At 42.2% G+C, this 27651-nt stretch overlaps 1 protein-coding gene and 1 pseudogene across 2 annotated transcripts; both read right to left on the bottom strand.

Annotated features, from left to right (window-relative positions):
• Positions 1-413: 413 nt before the first annotated feature.
• Positions 414-3853, bottom strand: LOC136540187 (tropinone reductase homolog At5g06060-like). Of its 2 annotated transcripts, XM_066532193.1 has the most exons (6): positions 3753-3849; positions 3545-3707; positions 3246-3453; positions 1231-1447; positions 1018-1124; positions 414-762 (listed from the first exon to the last, which is right to left on the bottom strand). In XM_066532193.1, exons 2-6 carry the CDS (start codon positions 3643-3645, stop codon positions 574-576), a joined length of 822 nt encoding a protein of 273 aa, XP_066388290.1. In that variant the 5' UTR covers positions 3646-3707; positions 3753-3849; the 3' UTR covers positions 414-573. The 2 variants fall into 2 exon arrangements, with proteins under 2 accessions (XP_066388290.1, XP_066388289.1); XM_066532192.1 differs by having other exon boundaries at positions 3545-3853.
• Positions 3854-5848: 1995 nt separating this feature from the next.
• LOC136540186 (proline-rich receptor-like protein kinase PERK15) lies at positions 5849-26434 on the bottom strand (annotated as a pseudogene).
• Positions 26435-27651: the final 1217 nt, after the last annotated feature.

Raw genomic sequence — 27651 nt, 5'->3', positions numbered from 1 at the left:
GATAACGGAACACAACCAAGAATAATTTTCTAATATGTAGTATATAGTAGTGATGTGTAATTAAAAGGCGCAACGTGATTGGTAGATGATATAAGAGAAGACATTTAGTTAGACAAAATTTAATTTTGAAAAAAAAAACTGTCCATTAAAAATGTGGTTTCTATGTAATATCTACTCCAGAGTGCACCGCGTCAGGAAACAATCGGATAAGCGGACGGAAAACACAACAGCCCACAAACGAATTTGGCCCATGAGAAAATTGGCACGCGCATGTACCCTTGGTCAGAGGTCGACTACAGTTCGACCAGGTGGAGCGTAACACTTCCTGCAGCATTGCTAGAAAAAAAAATCGCGGATGAAATTAAACTGTCAAAACAAGCTGGCGTCATTGCAGAATTGCAGAACGCTGGTCAGATCTAAACACATCACATGGCTCTGACAGAATTATGTAAAGATGTAATGAACAATATCCAACATAAGCTCACCTTACATTTTATTGGCCTTTTCCCCCCAACTTCCAAGAACACCCGTTATTGCAGTTTCCTCACCACAAAGAAACATGGCAGTTTCCGCCTAGGGCTTGGTTGGGTAAAACCCATTCACAGTCATACCTCCATCAATGGCAATCGTCTGGCCGGTAATATAAGTGGAACCCGGCATGCAAAGAAAAGCAACTAGTGCCGATATTTCTTCAGGTTCTCCAACACGTCCAAGCGGAGTCCGACTCACAACTTGTTCCTCGAAATCCTTATTTGCCAAAAGCTGCACAAAAGAAAGCAGTAATAAGAGGAAAGGACGGTTTAGGGTTTCAATTTAGGAAATCCTCCCTCCATTTCAGATTGTAAGTCATTCTGGCTTTTCTAGACAATAGTTTTTACTATGTATATAGACATAATGTATATTCATGTGCATAGCAAAAGGTATGTATGTAGAAAAGCTACAACAACTTGTATTTTGGAATGGAGGGAGTATGATACAAACTTAATTCGTTAATATGAAACAATAGAAGATTCTTACTCTTTCCGTAAGTGAAGTGGTGATGTACCATGGAGCAACAGAGTTGGCTCTTATGTTGTCCTTTGCCCATTCACATGCTAAGTTCTTGGTTAGTTGGTTAATGGCACCTAAACAAGAATTTTAGCTGGTTATACATGCCACATGTCAACAACGCCTTGTATTCATATATGACCAAGAGATAGAAGGTTGTTTAGTATTGGGTACAACTGTTACCTTTAGTCATAGCATATATAGTTCCACTAAAGACGGCCACCGCTCCACAAACAGATGATATGAATATAATGCTGCCTGACCCAGATAATTTCAAAAGAGGATGTGCAATTTGGCACAAGTGATATGCAGATTCAAGATTAGTAGCCATCAAAAACGAGTATTCCTCTGCAGTAAATTCGGTAGTTGGTTTCCTTATGTTTGTTCCTACATTGTTTACCTAAAAGATCAAATGAAGAAATCCAGCATAAATCAACATGAAACAGATTCAGAAGCAAATTGCAGGGTTAACAAGTAACTTGTAGATAAAAATGTAGACACATTTTGCCATCAGTCAACATAGTTCCTGCCACCATTAAGAACTTCCAACCTCTCTGATCATGAATTCAACAATGTTCTGCACATGAACACAAAACAGAACATCTCCACTGGGAATTTCTTCATGGAGTTTGATATCCTTTTGTATTGATAAAGAAGTAAGGCGATCATTTCATGTCTTGGCATAATATTGCACTGCCAAGATGTAAAGATTAAATTGAAAAGAACCGCCTGTCCCAAAATTTCTAAAGTTTGTATCATTTGGGTTGGGTATCTAAACTTGTAAAGGGCATTTAAGAAACTTACCTATTTAAAAACATAATTTAATCAGCAACTAGAGATAACATGGCACTTTTCAATAATCTAAATGGCAATTTGATCATGTGATCATCATGTGAAATCTATAAAAACCTATTTTCCTATTATTTGATTGTGGTTCAGTCGTCCTCGGCCAAATTCTAGATGCGAATAGAGCCAATACCTAGACCTCTTTTCAGGAAAAAGAATACTAAACATCTTGTAGGCGCATGATCAACGTTGCGTAACTTGAATAGGGTCAAACTTACAGGACACTTATCTAATGAAATGATATGCAGGCATGCAGCTCCTGTGTGTCCAAGAAAAAAAGTTACAGGACACGCTAGCAACTCGCTAAATCGGATTGGACCTGCATAGCTGCATCCATTCACTTAAAAGGGACCCAAGGATTTTGTTCTTTTCAATAGAAAAGGGAGCCAAGGGTCAAGACTAACAGCTTCCTGCAAAACAGTTCATTTCAATACTCCAAAGTTGATGTGCACAAGCACCAAAATAAAACCTCCATTCTAGTACTTGTTTTTGACATAGACAGTCTTCAAAAAGAAATCCTATAAATCTTATTTGTAGGTACATGGTCAGTGTTGTTTAACTTGAATAGGATAAAAGTTAAATGACATCACTAATAGCCCATCAAATCAGGTTTGGAACTGCATCTATTCGCTTGAAAAAGCTTATAGGTGCAGGGACCCAAAAGGTTATCTTCAAAAGATAAAAAAGAAAAGAAAAAGGAGCCAATGGTCAAGACTATTGACTTCCTACAATGCACTTCACTCAACTCCAAATTTGGTGTGCACAAACTGCAAGAGCCTATTGCTGTTCATGTCATTGGTAATCAGTGTAGACAGTCTCCATTATACATCTGTGTCTAAAATAACTCTTATGAGGAATCCACTAGTATCATTACCATGTAAGTATGTGATAAATACTTGTTTGGTTAGATGAATCTGGTGCAAATGAATGTGAATTAGGGATTTAGGCTTTGAAGTCAATAGGAATTGAGGTGGGATGAGGAATGAGAAATCGATGGTCTAAGTCCCACTTTTGTAATCACACTGAGGGGCACCATTAATGCTCTTTATCTTTACAGTCAGATGGACACCATCTCAACCATTCATTGTGATTTGCTTTAGCATGGCATACAATAACACCTTCCCACCTCTTTGCCAAATCGATACTGGAACCGAACCCTAATCCTACCAGGAACTCGGCCCCCCTAAACTCAACATTTCTATTCCTAGGTCCTAACCGTTGCCAATTGCCGAATTGAGAAACATACTTTCAATTGTAGTGCGGTCAAAGTTTTATACAGGCTATAAATCCACATTAGACATCGTAAATAAATAGGAACAAAAGGACGGGAGCAAGTGATCTTTTTGACTCACGAGGATGTTGAGCTTGCCGCCGAAGCGGTCGGCGACCTCGCGGAGCAGCCGCTCCCGCTGGTCCCTCTCAGAGAGGTCGCAGACGGAGCCGGTAACGCGGAATCCCCTGGCCTCCCACTCCTTGATGCGCTCGCCGAGCTCCTCCGCCTTCCGGGAGCATGTGTGCACGGTCGCCCCCAGCGCCGCCAGCTCCTCCACTACCGCACGCCTACACGACACGAACGCGAGCTCGATTGAATCTCCGTAGCAGGTTTGGAAGTGCCGGAAGAAACTAGATAGGCGTTTGAGGAAAGCCGTACCCGATGCCGCGGGTGCCGCCGGTGACGAGGGCTGTCTTGCCGTGGAGTGCCCATCTCCCCGAGGACCCTATCGCCGTGCCCGAGGTCTCCGCAGCGGCCATCTTGCTCCCAGTCCAAGCGTGCTAGCCGGCGGATGGAGGTCCGAGGTGGGGGGCAGTCGGCGGCGGGTTGGGGTTGGCTGCGGGCCGGAACCGGCCAGTCGACGGCGCCGGAGTTGCCACACGCGGGCGGCGGCGTCGGGTGTCGCGGGCGCAACGTCGCGACCCCGCGCAACCGAGTTACAGGGCGAACAGAGGAGCACTATAGTCTTTTCTCGTGCCCTGAATAGTGAGAAGGAAATATTGGAAATAAGAAAGGTGAGGAAAAAAAGAAATATCTCGGATTGAAAGAATTCAGGTGGGTAGGGTTATATTTTCAAAAACATGTGAATTGAATGTCAAAGCTGGTGAGACGCATGAGCTGAGGTCAAATATTAAAATTTCTACTTGCCTCGACGTGGATTGTGGAACTGATTGACGGGGAACGTGAGAATACTGCTCCCTCTATTTAAAATCACAAGTCATTCTAATTTTCCTTTGAGAGAAGCCTCTCAAATTTAATCATAATTATAGAAAAAATACAAATATTTATGACGTCAAATAGATATTACTATAATACTATAAAAATATAAGTAATGAAGAAACCTAATGATATTTATTTAGTATCATAATTATTATTATTTTATTATATAAATTTAGTTAAGCTTGAGATGTTTTAACTCTCTAAGAACGTTGACGCCTACAACACGTACGCATACTCGCTCCTATGAACACACGTACACAAACGCTACCCCTATGAGCATCTCTAGAGGACTGAGCCGATAGCTCTCGAAATTCACGAAGTCACCACATGCGCCTCGCAGTCGATGTAGACGACGTCTGCGCCCACAACACGCATGCATACTCACTCCTATGAACACATATACACAAACCGTACCTCTATGAGTATCTCCAAAGGACTGAGCTGGTAGATGTCGAGACTCATCAAGTCACCACATGCGTCTCGCAGTCGATGGGGACATCGCCTACCACTGAAAGCATAGCATTGTTAAATTATAGAATAAATCTAGAAAAATACGGATACTCCTGCCTCAAAGACTTGAATCCAATTTGGCAGGTTCCACCATAAGAAACCCAATCAACCAATCTATAATAAGTTCACATGATAACTTAGAATTTGTAACTGAGGGAGTATCGAAAGATCCATACGTGAATTCAAATTAGCACAGAGCCATCATAGTTTAAGTAAAAAATAATTAAATGTATATTGATGTAACAGGTGTCATACAAAAAGAAAAAATCTATGGACGTGGATGAAAAACATAAAGAACAATATGATTGATAACCTTACCAAACCACATATGCACAAAGATTAAGAAATATGTTAACACAGAGAAAAACATGTAAATTAGTATAAGTCTTCCGTCCATCCTAAAACAACTAATGTTTTAGATTTGTTCTAACTCAAGGCATTTCAAGTTTGACTAAATTTATAGAAAATAGTATTGATATTTACGACACCAAATAGATATAATATAAAAATATATTTAATGAAAAAATGTAATACTCTACCAGTTCCAAATTATAAGATGTTTTGGTTTTTTTAGATACATAGCTTTTACTATGCACTAGAATATATACCATGTCTACATAGTAAAAGCAATCTTATAATTTAGAATGGAAAAAATATTAATTATTTGGTATCATAAACATTAGTACCTTTTTTAAATATTAATTTAGTCAAACTTAAAATAGTTTGACTTAGGATAAACATTAGTATTTTTTTTAATTATAGATATTAAACATTAATATTTAATGCTTATGACTCGTAAGATTGTAACCCGTGCAGAGCATGAGTTGATAGGCTAATATAAAGTAATTGGTAACTAAAGTCTGTTACAAGTTTATAATTAAACCAAGATAAAAAAATATCATATATAAATATCATGTTAGAATATGAACAAATTAGAGAGAGTGACGACAAGCAAGTATGATTGTCTATGTACTCCTAAATTTTCCATGAACTCCTGACGCATAGCACGGATTTATAGGCTAGTGAAAGGAAAAAAAAAGATTATATTCTGTGATTCTGCATGGTTATCCCTAGTTGAAAGTCCACTATTTGTTGGACAAAATCCCAGAATACATGAATTCGTGAAGGCACCTTTAATTTCCATGTAACAGGTTGAGCTCCTCTAAGTTCAACATTTGTCTTCCTAATTTTACATCATCATTCATCCGGGAAAGAATATCTTCACTTCAGACTTCACCACACGCTGCCCGTGCTCCAGTTTGGTTTGTCTCCCGGAGCCTGTTCGCTGTTGTAGTCGTTGCTAGTGTTCACCTGACTCCGCTGCGTTCTTCTTGGCCTCGGTCCAACGGATTCACCGGATTCCATGCTGGAGCTGTAAGAGTCTTCTACTGTTGCAATTTTGAAAACGCCACCTAGATCATCTGCTCGTGCTTCCCCCTGCAGGTATTTAAGGATCTGCGGAGCACATCAACATCATGTCAAATTTCTGAAGCAAACCACAAGAGTTGGAATTGAAACTCAGCGGCGCGTGGTCATAGAACGAACCTGAACCATGGATGGACGCTGCAGCGCTGATTGGCGCACAGCAGCTGCAGCGCACTCGACCATCCGCATCATTATGGATGGATCGTAATCACTTCCCAGTCGTGGATCGATAAGGCTTTGAAGGCTGCCATCCTCTGCAACCTGCTGAATCAAGGGTCTAGCCTGCAGAAGTAACCGCATATAAGAATGAGCTTTCAGGCTTTGACCTAAAAATACCATCTGATAACAGCAGTTGTTGTAAATTCAGGAACTTGTTTCTGATGGGCTGACCCAAACAACTAATGTGTCATCCATGTAGGAGTAGGACTGAGATGACTGAACCGGTAGCCTTCCAGTAATCAGCTCCAGGAGAACGACGCCAAAAGAGAAAACATCAGCTTTGTCAGTTAGTTTTCCACTAGATAAAAACTCTGGAGCTATGTACCTGCAGCAGGAAAGAAGTAAAGAGGGGTGGTTAGACGCTCATCCGCTGAAGAAGTTTATGTTGCAAACAAAGAGATAGAAATTTTCTTTAATGATGGTGCTGTAGAATGGCAACGATAGAAGGACTGACCCGAAAGTTCCCATTATTCTTGTGGAAACATGAGTGTGATCTCCTGGTTGATACTTTGCTAACCCAAAATCTGCAACCTGCAAAGAATTAGGACATACTAATAAACAAAGGTTTATGTCACTGCACATTGTTGAAGACCATCTATGCTTGATGAACTTAACAGCGTACTCCTAAAGTTCAATTAGAACCAATATTTTGTTCAAGTGCAGCATTAGGTTACACCAAAGGTTACACTTGAAATGCTGTGCACTCGGTTTAGAAAACACAGAACTCATAGCACAGCTGCTGTTTTGCATGGCATGTACTGCAATATTTTCTCCATATCGGTCAAAAATGATACCTTGGGCTCAAAATTATGATCAAGAAGAATGTTGGACGCCTTGACATCACGATGTATGATTTTAGGATAACCTGGCAATAAGTAGCTCGTCAGAGTTCAGTATTGCTCTTCTAGACGCGAAACTGAAGGCAACAAGAAATGTGCAGAAGTATATATTGACTAACAGTCGTCATGAAGATAGGCCAGGCCCCTTGCTGATCTCACAGCTATTTTCCATCTTTGATGCCAGTCAAGCGGTGGACCATTGTGCCCTATGTAAAGGCAATAACATTCATCGAACATGCAAACATACAGGACTGGAGGACCAAGAACTTCCAGTTACTTACCGTGCAAATGGGAGTCTAGTGTCTTATTGGGGACAAACTAGTAGACCAGCAACCTTTCGTCGGAGTAGATACAGTACCCGATCAGCGTGACAAGGTTCCGGTGGTGCACGCGGCTGATGATCTCGACCTCGCCCCGGAACTCGCGGTCTCCCTGCCGGCTCTCCGTCTTGAGCTTCTTGATCGCCACCTCGGCGCCGTCGAGCCTCCCCCTGTACACGCACCCGAAGCCGCCCTGCCCGATGATGTTGCCGGGGGCGAACCCGTCCGTCGCGGCGGCGAGCTGCTCGTACGAGTGCGAGCATCCGGTCGGCAGCTCGGTGACGATGTCCACGGAGTGCAGGCGGTTCTCGGATCGCGCGTCCGAGAACGTGCCGCTCGTCTGGGGAGGTGTGGGCCGCTGCTGCTGCGCGAAGTAGTGCTCGGACGGCGCTTGCTGACGTACTGGCCATGTCGGGCCATCTGAAACACCACGCGTACGCATGCACGCAAGTACTGAGCTGTTAGCGACTGTGTCCGACAAGGAGTATGCCTGAGCACCTTGTTGGCTTGTTCTACGTACCTTTGTGGTAAACCATCGGTGCTGGCAGTGGCAGCTGAGGTGGTCCCAGTACCACCGGCCGGCGCCGGCGCCGTCTCCTCCTCCGCCGGACGAAGCAGGCCACCACGCACAAAACCAGAAGCACCGCGGCCACCACGGCCCCCATCATGATCCAGTGCACGGCGCGCGAACTCAAGGTCCACGAGTCACTTTTTGTGGCCACTGGGGCCGCGTCTGAGGCTGGGGCCGTCAACTCTGCCGCGGCACGGCGTGCGCTCGACGTGTAGAAGATGGCATCGAGACCCGCCGGTCCGCCGGTGGCGTCCAGCACGGTCTTGCGCGGTCGAGGAAATCACTGTTGAGAAGAACGGGACATTAGTCATACACATCTTGCTATAAACATGATGAACACATCCTAGAACTTTAAACTACTAGATCTAGGGGGAGAGGAAAAGATGAAAAGGGCTGACCGTCTGTGCTCTTAGAGCAGGATCCGCTCGTGTCCGCCATAGAATCGGTGAAGTCGGAGGGCGTCGGTGTAGTGGTCGTAGGTGACACTGTCCGGTGGCGGTAGGTCGGCGAAGGCAGTGGAATCCGGTGACGCAGTCTGGTGGCGTAGTTCGGTGGCGGCAAAGCAGGGGACCTTCCCGTCACTGGCTGCGCACTCTCTAGATCAGATTAGGGTTTATCGGTGAGGAGCTCGGCTCAGGCGAACCTCGTACACAGAGTCGTCGACCCCCATCTCTATTTATTACGCAGTATGACATGGGTCCTCCAGCCATAGTGGGCTGGACGCCCCCGATCAAGGCGTGGATCGAAGGCCCAACTGGACCGCTGGACCCAGTTTAGGATTAGAGATCAATCTAACAATCTTCCCTTGATCTCCTACCATTTTTTAATTTCATATCATTTACTTTTGTTCATTCCGTTATAAATTAGCGCATAGAGCATGTTTTATCGTCACGGTCAATTATCGATAGATTTAACAACTACAACGCACTACGGCACCACTCTGTTATGAAATAGATACTTAACTTTGGGTTTTTTTTGTCAAGAAATTATAGGCTTTCCCTTAAACCCATGCCGACTACATGTTCTCTGAACATGTTGGGTGGTAAGCCTTTTGTAAGCGGATTCGCGAGCATCTTTTCGGTACTTATATGCTCAAGACTTATGATATGATCCTGGACTTTATCTTTCACAATATAATACTTTATGTCAATGTGTTTGGCAGCACCACTTGACTTATTGTTGTGAGCATACTGTACTGTCGGATTATTATCGCAGTATAACTTAAGTGGTCTATAGATGTCGTCAATCACCTTCAAACCGGGTATAAACTTCTTTAGTCAGTTCACCTACCCCGTTGCCTCATAACACGCTACAAACTCGGCATACATTGTGGACGATGTAGTGACAGTTTACTTTGAGCTTTTCCATGAAATAGCTCCTCCTGCAAGAGTGAATACATATCCAGACATGGATTTTCTATCATCTCCCGTATAATCAGAATCTGAATATCTCACTATATGGAGTGAATCTGATCTTCTATATGTCATTATGAGACTTTTTGTTCCTTACAAATAACGTAAGATTTTCTTTACTAATTTCTAGAGTTCTGTTCTAGGATTGCTCTAGAATCTGTCAAGTAACTCGGTAACAAATGCCAAGTCAGGACGCGTACATACTTGAGCATATTGCAAGCTTCCGACAGCTGAAGCATATGGAACCATTTTTATTTGATCGATCTCATACTGATTTCTAGGGCATTGAAAATCCCCATATCTGTCGTCCTTGACTATAGGAGCAGGTGAGGGACTACATTTGTGCATACTGAATTTCTTTAAGGTCTTTTCTATGTATGTCTTTTGTGACAGTCCTAATACCCCTTTACTTCTATCTCGGTGAATCTCGATCCCTATAACGAACGAAGCTTTACCAAGATCTTTCATATTAAATTTTGAGGACAAAAACTTCTTTGTCTCCAATAGTAGACTGACATCACTACTAGCAAGTAAGATATTATCCACATACAGGACAAGAAAGATAAACTTCCCATTCTTAAACTTTGCATAGACACAATTGTCCTCTACATTCTCTTTAAACCCAAAATTCCTTATTGCCTGATAAAACTTCAAGTACCACTGTCTTGAAGCTTGTTTTAATTCATAAATGGATTTCTTTAGGCGGCATCCTATTCGTTCTTTTTCATCCATGACAAAACCTTTCGGTTGTGCCATGTAAATATTTTCCTCCAAGTCTCTATTGAGAAATGTCGTCTTTACATCCATCTGATGTAATTCTAAATCGTAATGTGCCACTAATGCCATTATGATTCTAAAGGAATCCTTACATGAGACTGAAAAAAAATGTCTTATTGTAATCAATCCCTTCTCTTTGCGTAAAGTCTTTTTGCCACAAGTCACACTTTATATCTCTCTATATTTCATTGAGAGTCAAGTTTTATTTTATAGACCCATTTACAGCCTACTGTTTTGGTTCTTTTAGGAATTATTTTCAAGTCCTAAACTTTATTGGCATTCATAGATTTCATTTCATCTTCCATGGCCTCAAGCCACTTTGATGAATGATCACTTCTCATGGCTTCTTTAAATTAGGTGGGATCATCCTCTATTTGAAATTTCTCAGTGTTGTATACTTCATAGTGAAAGTGCATCTAGCCTTTGAGTGGGTTTTGGATGATTGAATGACAACGTGATTAAAAATCTAACTCGTTTGCTAAGTGTGGACAGGTTATAGGTTATCTCACAGGTACTTAATGAAAGCCAAAATGATGCGTTGTTGTATAAAACAATCTAGTTCAAGCGCAAGACAACAATACAAATAGAATTCATGTAAAGGCTTATTTGTTGTGGTATTTCCATGTTCTATGTGAAAAGCAAGCTCGTAAGAATTAATTAATGAGACATAAGGGATTGCATATGGAATGGTCTCATATTTGAAGCTTGCTAAATTAAAATGAAAAAGATAATAATATAAATGAATGGTTGATTCAACACAAGATGTGACTTGATGATTTGAGATGGTGAAGATAGCAAGGAAATGCTTCGAGATACTAAGCAAGGATGAAGGGCAAGCGATGGCTTGGCGGCTGAAGAACCTAGCTAGGGTGAAGAAGGAAGTACTTGTATTTAGTTGAGGTACTAATCAAGCTACGATGGTCATATTGATATGGAGAATCAAATCTATATTGGATAAAGTGTTTGAAGTGACTTGATGCATTTGGAGTTACTCATATTTGATGAATGGAATCAAGTCATGTGTTCAAGATAGCTATGCTCAAGTGACAAGATCAATATCAACATGTTGGCACCCTTACTTGATGAAGATTGAAAGAGACGGCATTAATTCAATAGAGGTCAACTCAAGCGGTATAAATTTGTTTTTCCTTTAATCTTGAGTTTAATAGGTATGTTGTACTATTAAGAGGGATGCATCATGTTGATAGATAATGTTTCATAAGTGCTCAAGCCAACCCATGTGAGTTTTGAGTATTTGAGAGACAAAAGAGCTAACTGGTTTCTTGCTGGTCTGGCAATACTGGACGTGTCCGGTATTTGCCCAGCAATGGTAAAATTGTTGTTCTCGGGTTGGTTCGTCGGGAGTTCCGGTAATGGTCGGGAGTTCCGACGTCTCGCGCTTTAACTGACTTGGAGAGTTCATTGTGGTATTTATACCGGACGTGTCTGGTATGGACGACCAGAGGCCAACTGCTAGTTTTTAAATGCCTTGAGAGTCGGGAGTTCCGACAACTCACAAACTTCAACTCAGTTACTTAGTTTTCAAATATGCTGAGGGTCGGGAGTTCCGACGTGAGTCGGGAGTTCTGACTGTCGAGAGTTCCAGCATTCATCAGGTGTTCCGACACCTCACATTGACACTGTAACTTAGTTACCATTGGCGCAGTGTAAGTCATACCGGACGTGTCCGGACGGTATAGCAATGGCTATAAAACGACTAGTTTTTCCAAGGGTGCTATAAATACCCCCAAGCCTTCACCTTTGGAGGCTGCTGATTCTGCTGGTTTCTATACACGTTTTGAACCTTGCCAACTCTCCCAAACCCTCTCTTAGTGAGTGTGTGATCCAAATAGCAAAATTCATTTGTGGGTTAAGAGAGAATTTGAAAAAAGAGCAAACCACCACTTGAGCACTTGTGCATATTATCTATTTCATGATTCACATTTGTTACTCTTAGACTCTTCGGTCCTAAACGGTTAGGCGTCACCGGAGAGCACCCGAGAGATTGTGGTGTGCCTCGGAAAGTTTGTAACGGTTAATTCTGCCGTCTCGGAATCAACTAGTGGAAGGAGGAAAAAGAGTTGGAAAAGGCTCCGACTAGAGTGACCTTCGTGGAATCCTCTAGTGCTAACCTTTGCTGGGTCACCCGCAGCCCCCTCAACGGAGAGTAGGACTCGAACGAGTCCGAACTTCGGTAAAACAAATATCGTGTCTCAATTCGCATTTCATTCGATATTTGTGTTGCTCTTGCTCTTGTGCAGGTTATCTATGTATATTGTCATATCTAGTAGGTGCCTGCAATTTGATTTGAAGTTAGAAATCGAAAGAAGCAAGTGTAGGGCTGTTCCACTGAACCATGTATACCGGACACGTCCGGTATAACTACCGGAAACGTCCGGTATTGATCACTATGACATGCTATTCTACGGAACACGTGCATACCGGACACGTCCGATATTTCCTACCTGTGCTGAATATATTCATTCTCTATTCTAACTTTGTATTGCAGGGTTGTAACTTCTATATATATTCTTTATACCTTGTTTACTCTGTGGCTAACTTGTGAGGGGTGGTACTACACTTAATTTGGAGTTTCCATTTTGAAAACTCTCTTTACGAATTGTTTCCACATTTAAAGGTGTTAATTTTTAGAAACACCTATTCACCCCCCCTCTAGACAATATCTTAGGTCCTTTCAATTGGTATCAGAGCAAGGTTCTCACCTAAAGCTTCACCGCCATGAGAAAATGATGTTGACGCCTATCGAGTTGGAGTCGGTGCTTCTCTAAAATGATGGTTCAAACTTTCTACCTTGGTCAATTCATGTACTCATTACTTTTAGGGATATTAGTCCTCTTGTTGAGCATATTGTGGATGCAAGCATAACTCTTCCTATAGTTGATTGGAGCAACTACAAAAATTTGTCAATAGAGGAAGAGATATGTGTGTAACTCAATGCTCAAGCTATTAATGTCAATTTGAGTACATTAAGTGTAGAGGTTCAAGATGAGGCAATCTTCAATGGACAACCACATCCGGAGAGTGCTCATCTCATTTGGACTAGACTTTTTAATTTATACGGAAAATCCAAATGTGATGATACATTTGAGATCGAGTCAATGGAAAGTATGTCCATTATGTCTTCATGCAGCGAAGAAGCCTCACAAGACCTCAAGAGCGCCGAGCCGAAGCAAGAAGTGCAAGCAGCGCATGACTTGCTGTCTGCCTGCACATACCGGACGTGCCTACCGGACGTGTCTGGTATGGCCGAGGCAGCAAAATAGCAAACAGCTATTTGCAATGATGCTCAAGCCCGGTGACGACCAAGTGATGAGTCAACCTCAGTATCTCATGATACTCATCACTTGTGTCTCATGGCCAAGAAAAGCAAGAAAAAGAGTAATAAGAAAGATCAAGAAATGGAGAAAGCACAAGTAGATGATCAAGATGAGAGTGATGTTGAAGTTGAAGGTAACTACAACCTTGATCAACCTTGATCATCTCAATCGCAAAGACAAGTTCATCATCATGAAGATAGTTGAAAAGAATGATGAGCTTGAAGGAGAGATTGAGAAGCAAGAGCAATCACTTCAAAAGCAAGAATTGTTTCTCATCTCCAAGATGGAAGAACTAAAGGCTCTAAGTGAAAGGTATGAAAAATTGTCAATTGAGCATGCTTTAGTTACTAACTCCTCTTCTAGTGTTTCACAACTAGAGAAGGAAAACTTTGAGCTCAAGACAAGGCTAGATGAACTATCAAGCAAGTATAATGTGCTACAAGCAAACTATGTTCATCTAAAGTGCTCTCATGATGAAGTAGTAGAATCAACCATCATGCTTGAGGTAGCTCATGAGGTTGTGATCACATCGGTAAAATTTTCTCAACCTCTCACACATTCACTCACTAGTACACCATCTCAATTAAATATTTCTTGTATCAATGAGTGTGCTCCTTAAGCAAGCCAATCTTCGATTGAGCTAAATCTTATAGAAAACATAGAGCTCAAAGAAGAGGTGAAAAGGTTAAAGAAAGATGTGATTCGATTGAAGGGTAGGGAGAAAGCACAACCTTCTCAAGATAACCGTGATAACATGGTGAAGAAGCTTGAGAAGGGTTCAAACCTTACTTCCTCCAAAGCCCAACAAAAGAATCACATTTCAAGTAAGGCCAACACAACCAAGAGCAAGAAACATGGAAAAAGGTTATGCTATGGTTGTGGATTATATGGACATGAGTGGGCAATGTGTCCACATAAGAGTTGGTCCGACAAGTGTGAAGTGACCGAACAAAAGGCCTCAAACAAGTTGGCCAACCAAAAGAAAAGTGATGGACAAAGCGCTTGTCTCATGAGCAAGAAATTGGGGGCATCCTACCAAGAAATGCCAATGTACAAAGAGGTAAGAAAGGAAGCCCAAGTTGCAACAAGAAGATGCTATGGATGCAATAAGATGGGCCACAAGGTTGATAGATGTCCATACAAGCAAAACAAGCATAGAGCAAACAAATGTCGTATATGCTATGCTTGTAGAAGAAAGGGGCATCTAAGCCCAAATGGTAACGCTCCTAAGCCGAACACATTTGTTTATAATGATAAGCTTAGGAAGACCACAAATGGAGTTAGCACTAGCAAGGTGATGTGTTCACCACAAACTAGTGCTAAAGCCATTTGGGTGCCTAAGCACTTGTTGACTAACCGAAAAGGACCCAACAAGAGTTGGGTACCAAAGTGTGCTTAGGTTAATGATGTAGGTACTTGGTGATGAGATGAAGGCTTCAGGGTCATTGAGCAAGCAAATTGATAATACTCACTCAATCTATCAACCAAATTCTTATCATAATCTCTTATATGGTTGACCCAAAGATAATTTAATGAATATATCATTTACTTCATCTTCACCATTGGTAACAAGTACCTAAACCATTATAGGATAGCCACTTTGCTTGTTTTGTGCTCAATGACTCACAAATAGGCATTTTTGTGAAAAATGGAAAGTGGCTAATTAGTTTTACTTGATAATTATCATGTTTGCCATATGATGCTTTTAATAGCTCTCTAGTAGAGCAATTCATTTGTTGAGTTGTAGGTATACAATAAATAATAGAGCCAAACAAAGAATCACAAGTAGTGAATTAATTATTTTTGTCCTACACCTATCGGACGTGTCCGGTATTACCATCGGACGTGTCCGGTATGACCAGGGACCGAAAGAAAGTGTTTCTATTCTGCGTATTCCGGATGTGTCCGGTATACCTATCGGACGTGTTTGGTATTATAGGAACCAGAACACTAATAGGATTACAACTGAGTCTTTGATCCATATATTTTCATATATCCTCAATTTACGCAGAAGCTTGTGGTTTACCAAATCTAAGTGGATTGTGAGCATCTCTTGAACTCAAATTTAAATATGGCAAATTATTTGTTTATGGTTCAAAATAGAAAATTGTCTTCCATATTCTTAATAGAATAAAGTGCTAGTTGAAAGTCATTCAAATTACTTAAAGCACTTATTTAGGGGGAGCTCAGTTTCTATTTTGCTCCCTTGTGGACTAACACATTTATCTAGCATTATTTGTAGTCCTTTGAATGAAAATGTATCTAGCATGATTATTTGGCAATTAAGGTCAACATAAAGATTAGCATGCTATGTATCTTCTTAGTGGTATTCTTGTGGGCTCAAGGCAAAGGTATGTCTTTACATACATGTATTGTAAGTGCATCTAAGGCCCTTTATATGTTAGAATATGCATTTATGTGACATAGGAGATGTTTTTTAAAAACTCATTACTAGCATGTGTAGGTGGTGTGAATTTGAAAAACTATTTGAATCTTGGTCTTTGTGAACTAGCCTTATCATGTGATAATTATAGCTCTCCTTGATTGTTTGATTGGCTAATTACACATGACATGGCTTTCTTAAGTCCACAATCTACTATGTCTCACAATATCTCTCTCAAGTAATCAAAATCTATATATGCCAAATATTTGGAAAAGAGAAGTGATACTCATGGCATTTGGATAAGAAAAGTAATTACACCTTATTTGGATCAAGGACATACATGTTTTTGGATCAAGAAATGATAGAGAAGGAGATTAAAATTAAGTGAATGAAATTTGGAAAAAGATTAGCCAACCCGCAAATACTGGACGTGTCTGGTATGAGCGGGGTTATCAAACGGCCGGTACCCCTTCGGCCAAGATAGTTTCTCCTCCTTCCAGCCAGCCTAGCCGCCTCTCCTTGACCTTCATTGGTGATTTCAAGTTTCCACCATGAAAAGGAAGAGAGGGAGATTGAATCGGAGGAGATTTGCATCAAAATCAAAGACTCCGGGACTTGGATTTCCAATCGTATCTTCATTCACTCTCACAAGGTACCCTAATCCCAGACCTCATCCGATCTAAGCAGTTAGGGCATGATTTTGAAATCCCTTCGGTAGAGATGCTACATTACCTATCTAGAAGCAATGCCCAGAGTTTGGATTGGATTGGTTGAAGATTGAGCAAAGGACCCTGGCTAGGGTTGCTGTCCACTCATACCGGACGTGTCTGGTCCGGTATGGGACAGCAGAGCAGATTTTACTCCCTTGTTTCAATCCTCTCAGTGGTTGATTCTTAGGACTAAGTCTAATTGTCTATTGTGTTTTGTGAACCTTTTAACCTAGGTTGGTTAAGGTGATTACAAAGCATAGGATAATTATTCTTATTTCTATATTTCAACTAAAATAAGCTATCGTTTGGGCATGTATCTAAAATTCCTTGTAAATCTTTAGATATAGGACAACAGCTATGAGTGGAAGACAGGAGCCTAGGTCCAAGCATAGGCATGATCCAACACTAGAAAAACACAAGAAGGCAAGACAAGAAATGCATCCTAGATATAGTCAGCAGGAGCAGGGCAGCAGCAGAGGACTCTCCAGGGCTACTAGAGGTGCTCCATAATACAAAGAGGGAGACAACAGTTCTTCCTCTGACACAGATACTGAGGAGTATAGAGTGGAGCCTAGTACCAGAAAGAGAAAGAGCACTGACAGAGATTCAGATGGTGGCAGCTCAAATGATGAGCAAGAGATTGAGGAGGAGCAGGCTGTACCTCCAGCTCAGCACCATCCAGGTCAGGGTATGCACTATGGTTTACTTAAGCCACATCCACCTAGTGTACCCTCTTATGTTGCCAGAGTTGACTATCGAGGGAAAGGCATGACCAGAAGGGCCAGAGATGAAAGAAGGATTGATCCAAGAGGCTTGTCTAGGATTTAGTTTGATCATCGATTTTAAACAGCCTTTCATATGGACTTCTACGCCAGTGTGATTCTCGCCAGGAACCCAGTGATTGCCAGGTCTCAGCGGATTGACTGGTAGTACATCAGAGATTTGCAGAATGCCTCCATTGATCACGCTATTGCCATTTGTGAGCATACAGGGGTTTATGAGATTATGGAGTTTCAGCATGACTGAAACACAGAGGTGGTAGCTTAGTTCTATGCCACCCTGTATGTTGAGGAGGATGAGAGGCGTATGCACTGGATACTTGAGGGCCAGTGGTACAGTGTTGACTATGATGCTTTTGTAGCTCTACTTGGCTTCTCAGATGATGATCTTCAGAAAGATAGGATCCACATAGAGCAGGTGTTGCCTCCAGAGCAGCTTGCCTACATGTACCCACCAAGAGGTGAGAGAGGAGTAGTGGGGAAGGTTCTAGGTCTTCACCCTACTTATAAATACCTGGACATGATGTTCAGGAAGACCATTGATTGTAAGGGTGGAGATAAGGGAAACATTGCAGATTACTCTTGGAACCTGCTCCACAGGATGACACCTGATGCATGACCTTTTAGCGTCTTTGATTTCATATGATGCGAGATCAGGAGTGTCGGTGAGAGGCCCCTCAGGGGTTGTGGTTTTGCTCCCTACATCATGCACATGATTGAGCAGGTCACATGGCATACCTTTGAGTATGATAAGGTACATAATGCCCTGAAGATTGTTGCAGACTTGCCTAAGGTTGGGGTACCTCTAGTAGGTCCAGGAGGAGGAGCAGCAGCACCAGAGGCAGATGCACCTGTAGGTGGTGTAGCAGCAGGACGAGCTTCCCCTCTACCACATGCTCCTTCACGTTCTTCTCCACATCACTATAGTCCTCCTCCTATTCGCAAGATGTTTAGTGCTATCTTTGGGATGTGCAAGGACATACAGATCTATCAGCAGAAGGAGAGGGAGGCTAGGAGAAAGGATACTCAGACTTTGAAGCAGATTGCATCTAGACTTGAGCTTGATCCTCCTAGGTCTCCACTATCAGATGAGGCAGCTAGTGAGCCTGAGACTAAGGAGCAACAGCAGGGTAGGTACGACGTAGAGTTTGCTGAGTTCCTTCAGCGATAGTAGTAGCAGCAGCAGGCACCAGAGCACCCTGACACTTTACCACTATAGGCTCGTGTGCCTACTCACTCTTAGCCACATCCTAGTGCAGCAGACGAGTATGCTTTAGACTAGTGGAGTGACCTCATAGGTAGTTTCTATGACCCATCTGGTGTGGGTGGTTCTCATCCAGTCGGTGCTACATGCTCAGATGAAGAGGATATTGGTAGAGATGAAGATGATGATGAGTGATGACAGCTGTCAGAGACAGCTTGTAGCCCTTTTGTCCTTAGTATGTCATTGTTGGACCTTTGTGGTAATAGATGACAAAGGGGGAGAGAGACTGATTAAAGCTTTAGGATATTTGTCTTTTTTTTGGCTTTTCTTTACACCTGAAAGATATGTACTGCAGGCTGTAGTTTGTGAGCTTCATTGATGTATATCTTGAGTTTGAAATAGATTGTATCATGTGAGAGATAAGAGACTGATTAAAGCTTTAGGATATTTGTCTTTTTTTTGGCTTTTCTTTGCACCTAAAGATATGTACTGCAGGCTGTAGTTTGTGAGCTTCATTGATGTATATCTTGAGTTTGAAATAGATTGTATCATGTGAGAGATAAGACTTACTTATGTTTTATCTTTGTATCTCTTGAGACATGATCTTTATTTATATTATATTAGTGGCTTGTGGACTTGAGAAAATGTGTAATGAGTGATGTGTAACATACATGTGTTATATTTATTTTCATAAGAACTATGCATGCTAGAATGAAAATATTTGATGTGATGTCTTTATATTTATTCTTGTGTGATATATCTTGACATATGCATCACTGTTTTACTTTGTCACACACACATGCACTCTACGGATGCAATGATTTAGAGGGAGTCTCCTATATGTTTTAGTATGTGCAATTGACATTTGAGGTCATTTCATGAATTCTAATCACAAGCACATATTAAGGGGGGCCTCTCATACATCATTGAACCCAAAAGCTTAAATGTTTATATTCTTTTGTAAGTTTTAATCAAGTTGTCATCAATCACCAAAAAGGGGGAGATTGAAAGTGCATCTAGCCCTTGAGTGGGTTTTGGATGATTGAATGACAACGTGATTAAAAGTCTAACCCGTTTGCTAAGTGTGGACATATAATATGTTATCTCACAGGTACTTAATGAAAGCCAAAATGATGTGTTGTTGTATAAAACAATCTAGTTCAAGCATAAGACAACAATGCAAATAGAATTCATGCAAAGGCTTATTTGTTGTGGGATTTACATGTTCTATGTGAAAGCAAGCTCGTAAGAATTAATTAATGAGATATAAGGGATTGCATATGGAATGGTCTCATATTTGAAGCTTGCTAAATTGAAATGAAAAAGATAACAATACAAATGAATGGTTGATTCAACACAAGATATAACTTGATGGCTTGAGATGATGAAGATAGCAAGGAAAGGCTTCGAGGTACTAAGCAAGGGTGAAGGGCAAGCGATGGCTTGGCGGCCGAGAACCTAGCTAGGGTGAAGAAGGAAGTACTTGCATTTAGTTGAGGTACTAATCAAGCTACGATGGTCATATTGATGTGGAGGATCAAATCTATATTGGACAAAGTGTTTGAAGTGACTTGATGCATTTGGAGTTACTCATATTTGATGAATGGAATCAAGTCATGTGCTCAAGATGGCTATGCTCAAGTGACAAGATCAATATCAACATGTTGGTACCCTTACTTGATGAAGATTGAAAGAGATGGCATTAATTCAAAAGAGGTCAACTCAAGCGGTATAAATTCGTTTTTCCTTTAATTTTGAGTTTAATAGGTATGCCGTACTATTAAGAGAGATGCATCATGTTGATAGATAATATTTCATAAGTGCTCAAGCCAACCCATGTGAGTTTTAAATATTTGAGAGACAAAAGAGCTAACTAATTTCTTGCTGGTCTGGCAATACCAGACATGTCCGGTATTTGCCTAGAAATGGTAAAATTGTTGTTCTCGGGTTGGTTCGTCGGGAGTTCCGACATAAGTCGGGAGTTTCAACGGTCGAGAGTTCCAGCAATGGTCGGGAGTTCCGACGTCTCGCACTTTAACTAACTTGGAGAGTTCACTGTGGTATTCATACTGGACGTGTCCGCTATGGACGACCAGAGGCCAACGGCTAGTTTTCAAATGCCTTGAGAGTCGGGAGTTCCGACGGTCAGAAGTTCCGGCATGAGTCGGGACTTCCGACAACTCACAAACTTCAACTCAGTTACTTAGTTTTCAAATATGCTAAGGGTCGGGAGTTCCGACGCCATTGTAACTTAGTTACCATTGGCGCAGTGTAAGTCATACCGGACGTGTCCGGTATGCAGTCCGGTATGGCAATGGCTACAAAACGACTAGTTTTTCCAAGGGGGCTATAAATACCCCCAAGCCTCCACCTTTGGAGGCTACTGATTCTGTCGGTTTCTATATATGTTTTGAGCCTTGCCAACTCTCCCAAACCCTCTCTTAGAGAGTGTGTGATCCAAATAGCAAAATCCATTTGTGGGTTAAGAGAGAATTTGAAAAGGAGAGCAAGCCACCACTTGAGCACTTGTGCATATTGTCTATTTCGTGATTCACATTTGTCACACTTGGACTCTTCGGTCCTAGATGGTTAGGTGTCGCCAGAGAGCACCCGAGAGATTGTGGTGTGCCTCAGAAAGTTTGTAACGGTCAATTTTGCTTCCTCGGAATCAACTAGTGGAAGGAGGAAAAGGAGTTGTAAAAGACTCCGGCTAGAGTGACCTTCGTGGTATCCTCTAGGGCTGGCCTTCGCTGGGTCGCCCGCAGCCCCCTCAACGGAGAGTAGGACTTGAACGAGTCCAAACTTTGGTAAAACAAATATCGTGTCTCAATCGTATTTCATTTGATATTTATGTTGCTCTTACTCTTGTGCAGATTATCTATGTATATTGTCATATCTAGTAGGTACCTGCAATTTGATTTGAAGTTAGAAATCGAAAGAAGCAAGTTTAGGGCTGTTCCACTGAACTGTGTATACCGGACACGTCTAGTATAGCTACCGGACATGTCCGGTATTGATCACTGTGACAGGTTATTCTGCAGAACACGTGCATACCGGACACGTCCGGTATACCTACCGGACACGTCCGGTATTTCCTGCCTATGCTGAATATATTCATTCTCTGTTCTAACTTTGTATTGTAGGGTTGTAACTTCTATATATATTCTTTATACCTTGTTTACTCTGTGGCTAACTTGTGAGGGGTGGTACTACACTTAATTTGGAGTTTCCATTTTAGAAACTCTCTTTACTAATCGTTTCCGCTTTTAAAGGTGTTAATTTTTAGAAACGCCTATTCACCCCCCCTCTAGACAACATCCTAGGTCCTTTCACATAGTCAGCAGGAATAGCTGATTTTCTAACTCTTTGAGACCTTCTAGGGGCCTCCACATTTGGCACATCTTCTATTTGTGGCTATTGTTGCTCCCCCTCATGTGTGGCAAAAGGTTCTACAGGATCCTAAAGAATAGGTTCCTCATCGTCATTCATTGTTGCCATAGGCGGAATAACAATAGGTGTTGGTACCACAGTATCTTGCACTATCGGTGCAGCGATAGCAGGTAGTGAGAAAAATAGCCCACGAATCATCGGAGTGGGCGCATACATCCGCTTCTCTTCAAGGTCAATTTCTTGAGCTACCATGCTCCCCCCCCCCGTCATTTCATTCTCTAGGAAGACAGCGTGTCTCGTTTCCACAAACTTTGTATGTCTGTCTTGACAGTAGAAACAAAAACCTTTTGACTTTTCTGGGTAGCCAATGAAATGACAACTTACTGTTTTGGGATCTAACTTCCTAATGTCTGGGTTAAATACTTTTGCCTCAGCAGGACTCCCCCACACACGTAAGTGATTTAGTGAGGGTACTCTTCCAGTCCACAACTCATACGGTGTTTTGGGCACTGACTTACTTGGTACTCTATTGAGAATATGAATAGTGGTTTTTAACGCCTCCATCCATAGGCTCAACTGTAAGGTGGAGTAACTTATCATACTGCGTACCATATCCATCAGGGTACGATTGCGTCTTTCAACTACTCCATTCTGCTGAGGTTCACCCGGTGTAGAATACTGGGCTACTATGCCATTTTCCTGTAAGAACCTTACAAAAGGTCCAGGAACTTGGCCATATGGGGTATGCCGATCGTAGTACTCCCCCCCACGGTCGGACCTGACTATCTTAATCTTTAAATTGTGTTGGTTTTCAACTTCTTCCTTAAATATCTTAAATTTATCCAATGCTTCTGTTCTTTTTTTTATTGAAAAAATATAGCCATAACGGGAGTAATCATTTGTGAATGTTATGAACGAATCATAACCATCCACACTCTTTATAGGAAACGGACCACAAATGTCTGTATGAATAATCTGTAAAATTTCTGCGCTTCGTTTAGCATCTTTCTTAATTTTCTTTACATACTTTCCTTTTATGCATTCTCTGTATTGTTCTAAATCTGAGAACTCTAATGGAGGAAGAATATCATTCTTAACTAGTCTTTCTATTCTCCCCCCTCGAAATATGACATAAACGACAGTGCCATAATTTCGACGACGCATCATGAGCTCTCTTTCGTTTTCTGTTTACATCCGCAGACGAGGATACATTCTCATTGTCGCATGCAACGTTCCATCATCGCATACAACATTCACATCATCACGTAGTGATAACAAATAAAGCTCATTTTGTAAGATAGCAAGACCAACACATGCATTATTAAATGTTATCTTATATTTTTCTATTTTCTATTTCCAAAATGCAATCATATCCATCATTGTCCAAGCATGAAACACTAATCAAGTTTCTCTGTAAAGAGGGAACATAAAGTACATCTCTAAGTAAAAGTGTGAAGCCATCAGCAAGCTCTAGAGAAAGATCGCCAATGGCTTCAACATTTGCTCGGACTCCATTTGCAACTTTAACGTGTCTTTCTCTTCTTTGCGTAGTCCTCGTCGAATATAATCCCTATAAGGAATTAGCAACATGAACAGTTACACCTGAGTCAATCCACCAAGTAGATTTCGAATACTGTACATACATAGATTCATTTATGAACATAATAATGTTCTCATATTTCTTTGCCATGATCATCTTTAAGTAATCAGGACAATTTTTCTTATAATGTCCCGTCTTCTTGCAATAGAGACGCTGGTCTTTCTCTACTGTGAACTTGTTCTGCTGAGGCTGATGCAGCATGAGACCTTTTCTCTTTGACTTTTAGGAGGAGTTATCATTATTATTCTTTTTCTTGTTGTCTTTCACATAATTGATAGTGTCACCATTGGTAGCTTTCATTCTCTCCTCTTCTTGCACACACATAGCCATGAGCCTCTCTAAGTCCCACTTCTCGGGCTGTATATTGTAGTTAACAATAAAAGTATCAAATTCCTTTGGCAAGGAAGCAAAAATCACATGGATAATGAACTCTTCCTTGAGAGCCAGATCAATTGGTTTTAGCTTGGATGCCAAATTGCTCATCCTTAGTAAGTGCTCTCTTATGCCATCATTTCCAGAGTACCTCTCTATCACCAGCTGCTTTATCAGCTGGGTAGCATATGTCTTTGAAAAGCCAGTGAACTGACTCTTTATTCTATCGAGGTACTCGATGACCGTGTCACACTTTGGGATTGAGCCCACAATTGCAGGCTCAATCGTGTTCTTTATCACAGCCAAACATTTCTTATTGGTAGGAACCCACTTCCTATGCTCAAGGTCATAGGACATCTTTTGGGATGTAAAATCCCTCTCTCTAGTTACCCAAGCGGCATCAGCCTCGTTTGTCTCCCTCACCGGTGCCACAGGCTCAGTGCGACACGATGAGGTGACTACCTAGCCCACCTCAGCCAAGATGAAGGCCATGTTAATCTTTTTCTTTCACTCTGTGTAGTTGTCACCTTTGAGAGTGGGGATCTCTTTGATACAACCCATCAAGTTGTATCCGCCTGAAAACACAATTCATATAGAGTGAGAACATAAATAATAACAACAATGGCATGCCTTGATTCCAACGTTGGTCAAAATTAAAACATACAACAGTTTATAAATTAAATCTACATCACCGTTGGGCAGAAATAAAAATAATGCATAAAATCATCAAAATTACGATATTGTTATTAACAACATTGGTCAGAAAATAACATCATAATCATGTCAAAATCTCTTTTTCTCTAATTAAATATCACGGTGGTTCAAAATAACTGGAGAATAAATAATTTCTTTAGCAGCGGAAAAAATCTCAATTTAGTGAATTTTACCCACAGGAAAAATCACTTTTCTTATTTTCTTTAAGCCATTTATCCATTTTCCTGGAAATAATGATTTACTAGAAAAAGAAAAGGAAAAATGGACTCAAATCAACACTGTTCCTTCAGCCCGACCAAGAAATCGGCCCGGCCCAGCTCCCTTGCACGCGCGCTGCCCGCACCCAGGCCGCAACCTAGGCCAAGGCCGGCAAAGCCGCGTGGCCGCGCGCACGCCTGGGCCGGCCTTTGGTCCGGTCGTCTCGGCCGCTCATCTGCATCGGACGGCTGTCCGGCCGTTTCGGCGGAACAAAACACCAGCCGACGCCGCTCCCCCAAACCCTAATCTCATTCTTCACTCTTTGCCTCTCTCTCTTCGCTCTCTCAGCGCCGCGCCGACACCGAGCGAGAGCAAGCGATGACGGCAAGCCATGGCGCTGTCGCCGGCCCCCTCGCCGGCGTGCGCGCTCCCCAGCGGGTGAGCGCGCCGCCGTCGAGCGGCTTGGCCGTGGCGCCCTACGCCAGAGGCCTCGCAGTAGCCGCGCCGGTGGGTGTCGTGCCCTAGCGGCAGCGGCGGCTTCTTCTCACGCGCCGACGAGGCGGCAGCGTGGTGCACGGCGAGGTAGGGCTCTTCCCCCTTTCCCCTTCTTCTCCGATTTAATTTTCCTTTCTTTTCTTCTCGGATTTGTCCGATTTTGGGATTAGGGTTTGGTTAGGGTTAGGGTTTTGTTCACTGTTATTCTTTCTAGTGACTGATTCGCGGGTTAGGGTTCGGCTTTGAGATCATTTCCAAAAACCGACACCCTTTCTCTTCTCTATGCTTCACCCGATTATGGTTAGGGTTTTGTTAGGGTTAGGATTAACCCGATTCGTTTTTCGTTCACCCGATCTAGATCTAAAAGCCCTAGAAAACCTGGCTCTGCTACCATTGTTGAGAAGAATAGGACCTTGGTCGTAGATCTAGCGGGTACATCTTACTATAAATATGATAAACACATCCTAGAACTTTGAACTACTAGATCTAGGGGGAGAGGAAAAGATGGAAATGGTTGACTGTCTGTGTCCTTGGAGAAGGATCCGCTCGCGTCCGCCATGGAGTCGGTGAAGCCAGAGGGCGTCGGTGTAGTGGTCGTAGGTGACACCGTCCGGTGGCGGTAGGTCGGCGAAGGCAGTGGAATCCGGTGACGCAGTCCGGTGACGCAGTTCGGTGGCGGCGAAGCAGGGGAGCTTCCCGTCACTAGCTGCGCACCCTCTAGATCGGATTAGGGTTTATCGGTGGGGAGCTCGGCTCAGGCGAACCTCGTACACAGAGCCGTCGGCCCCCACCTCTATTTATTACGCAGTGTGACAGGACCCCTCCAGCCATAGTGGGCTGGACGCCCCCGATCAGGGCGCGGATCAACGGCCCAACTGGGCCATTGGGACAAGTTTAAGATTAGAGATCAATCTAACAATCACCAGCGAGTTCGTACAGCGACGCGAAGGATGATGGCTCAGGAAGAGGGCCGTACTTAGGCGGCGCCGGAGGAGGTGGTGGAGGTGTAAACGGTGGGTCGGTGGCGGCGGCGGTCTCTTGGCCGGCACCGAAAACCAGAAACGCGCCCACATCACGGCACCGAAAACCAGAAAAGCGGAAACAATCAGCTCAGCATGGGAGTTGGGAGCTCATGACAGCGTGCTTTTCCATTGGAACCATCTCTATGGCTATCACTATCAGACCTGTTATACGCGTAAGTGCCGGCTGCATGAACACTCAAGCATCGGATCATGTCAAATTCAGTTTTCTGGTGTCAGTGGGGTCAAATCCAGGGGATGGACTATCACCACGGTCAACCAGTCCTGCCAACAGTATGTAGAATCGAGCTGGATGCAAATATGCAGTCTACCACCTTTTAGTAAGAACGCATCTACTGCTGCTGCTGCTGCTAGTATATAGGCACTCATGTTAACTCTCACATTAAGCAAAAATTAAATCCTAAAAGTTCTCATAAAAAGAGACACGAGCATTAGAAGTCCATGATAAATACATACAACTATAAAAATTATTTATCTTTGCACTCTCTCTCTCTCTCCATTTTTGACACAACATGCTTATAACTACTATGTACGTAATCATTATCTAGTTCTGATAAATCAATTATTCTATAGGTTTTTCCATCTATATCAATAGTTTTTCTTCCTCTTCATGTGGCACATTAGTTAAAACATTAGCTTAAGTTATAGTGGTTCTTTGTTGCATGTCTCATAACGTCATGAATCTCGGTTTTGACTTTGAAATTTTGATCTTATTAGTTGCAACAACCTTTTATCCTCAGGTTAAGTTGAAACCCTTGTGCTTACTATACATTTTAGTCAAAACTCTACTTTCGTACTTAATAAAACAATAATTCTAGCTCGTAGCTTGTACCGTTTTACTATTATGATGTTGTAAACAGTCATTTAAACCTGCACAACAGCACTCAAGATTAGCTGTAGACCTTGAAGTGAGATCTAGAGGGCCAACGCCAGAGGCGGAACTGGAGGGTGGCCATGAAATAATGTTTTATATGCTATGAAATGCGTAAAGTGAGGCACAAATGAAAAAAAAACTAAGTTCTCTTGTCCTCTTTTCAAAAAGAGTTATTTTTGTGTGTTGTCACAGCAAAAAAAAATATGATTATACTACTGGAGACGTCCTCTTTGTCGAGGGCTTCTGGGTTTGCCGAGGGCTACATCTCGGACACTCGGCAAAGGGGGTCTTTGTCGAGGGCCAGCCCCAGGAGCCCTCGGCAAAGAAGCCTTTGCCGAGGGCCACAAATGGCCCTCGGCAAAATAAATCTTTACCG

The sequence above is a fragment of the Miscanthus floridulus genome, chromosome 2 (assembly GCF_019320115.1).
Source record: "Miscanthus floridulus cultivar M001 chromosome 2, ASM1932011v1, whole genome shotgun sequence".
Taxonomy (NCBI): Eukaryota; Viridiplantae; Streptophyta; class Magnoliopsida; order Poales; family Poaceae; genus Miscanthus; species Miscanthus floridulus.
Note: the sequence above shows the minus strand (reverse complement) of the source record. Positions and strands in the feature narration are given on the sequence as shown.